This window comes from Eimeria mitis, genomic scaffold, assembly GCF_000499745.2.
Source record: "Eimeria mitis Houghton genomic scaffold, Emh_scaff3428, whole genome shotgun sequence".
Lineage (NCBI taxonomy): Eukaryota > Apicomplexa > Conoidasida > Eucoccidiorida > Eimeriidae > Eimeria > Eimeria mitis.
This window is the reverse complement of record NW_013571771.1, coordinates 1,502-2,755: the sequence shown is the minus strand read 5'-3', so window position 1 is coordinate 2,755 and position 1,254 is coordinate 1,502. Positions and strand designations below refer to the sequence as shown.

Sequence of the window (1,254 nt, the reverse complement as noted above, 5' to 3'; positions counted from 1 at the left end):
GTCCTCGCTCAGCACGCAGCTGTACATACACCCCAACCAGCAGCAGCAGCAGCAGCAGCAGCAGCAGCAGCAGCAGCAGCAGCATCAGCAGCGGCAGCAGCAGCAGCGGCAGCAGCGGCAGCAGGAGACAGAGAAAAGGAGACACACGTAAGGGGACAGACGAAAGAAGAGAAACAAAAGAAGATAACACACAGGTAGCAGCAGCAATAGCAGCTGCAGCAGTAGCAGCAGCAGCAGCAGCAGCAGCAGTAGCAGCAGCAGCAGTGTTAGTAGTATCAGTAGCAGCAGCAGCAGCAGCAGGACAGCAGTGGAAACACCCCAGCAGCATCCATCAGGCGCAGTTGGGGCTTTTACGGCGCCGATGTGTATATACAGTGCATGCATGCATGCATGCATATATATACAGTGCATGCATGCATGCATGCATGCACCCATGCAACTGCATGCAGGATAAGAGCCAGAAAAAAGAAGACACGGGGGCAGACACAGGAGGAGACAGATGGAGACAGAAGAGGAGACAGAAGAGGAGACAGCAGAGGAGACAGAAGGAAACAGAAGGAGACAGGAGACAGAAGAGGAGACAGAAGGGAACAAGAGAAAAAAGGAGACAGAAGGGGGGACCGAAGGAGACAGAAGGAGGCAGAAGAGGAGACAGAAGGAGACAGAAAAAGAGAGAGAGGGAGACAGAAGGAGACAGAAGAGGAGACAGAAGAAGGAGACAGGAGAAAAAAGGAGACAGTGTATGTGTACTCTATGAGTTGTTTTCTGGCTTCTAGCTGCTGCAGTATATGTTCCCTGGTGTTGACTCTGAGGTGTCTAGACAGCTGAAGCATAACAGCAGGCCTCGCCATCATCTCCTCTCGCAGCTGCTGCGGCAGAGCAGCAGCAACTGCATGCAGCAGCAGAGGAGGAGGCAGCAGCCCCTGCTGCAGGTACCGGGTAGCTAGCAGCTGCAGCCGCAGCTGCTGCAGCAGCTGCTCGTCTGTTAGGGGCTCTATATCACCAAACTCTTGCTTCTCCTTTCCTGCTGCTGCTGCTGCTGCTGCTGCTGCTGTTGCTGCTGCTGCTGCTGCTGGTTGCGGTGATGCTGCTGCTGCTGCTGCTGCTGCTGCTGGAGGAGGAGCAGCAGCAGCAGATGCTGCTGCTGCTGCGCTGCTGCGCTCCAGCAAGGCAGAGATAACACCGTCAATGTTTAGGTCTTCTTCGGTGTCTCCTTCGGGTGTATCTCCACCACACTTAGAGGAGACAGAGTCA

At 54.9% G+C, this 1,254-nt stretch overlaps 2 protein-coding genes across 2 annotated transcripts in view; one reads left to right on the top strand and one right to left on the bottom strand.

The window, feature by feature from the left end:
• The window catches only part of EMH_0065950 (uncharacterized protein), a gene marked incomplete at both ends in the record, with an annotated part of 3,428 nt that extends 2,600 nt beyond the window's left edge, over positions 1–828 (top strand). The window contains 2 exons of the mRNA XM_013498453.1: positions 13–147; positions 450–828. Of these exons, the coding sequence (XP_013353907.1) occupies positions 13–147; positions 450–828 (514 nt within the window). The remainder of the gene's footprint in view (positions 1–12; positions 148–449) is intronic.
• Positions 829–994: 166 nt separating this feature from the next.
• EMH_0065940 (uncharacterized protein) overlaps positions 995–1,254 on the bottom strand; it is a gene marked incomplete at both ends in the record, with an annotated part of 821 nt that continues 561 nt past the window's right edge. Inside the window, one exon of the mRNA XM_013498452.1 lies at positions 995–1,155. Within this exon, the coding sequence (XP_013353906.1) occupies positions 995–1,155 (161 nt within the window). The remainder of the gene's footprint in view (positions 1,156–1,254) is intronic.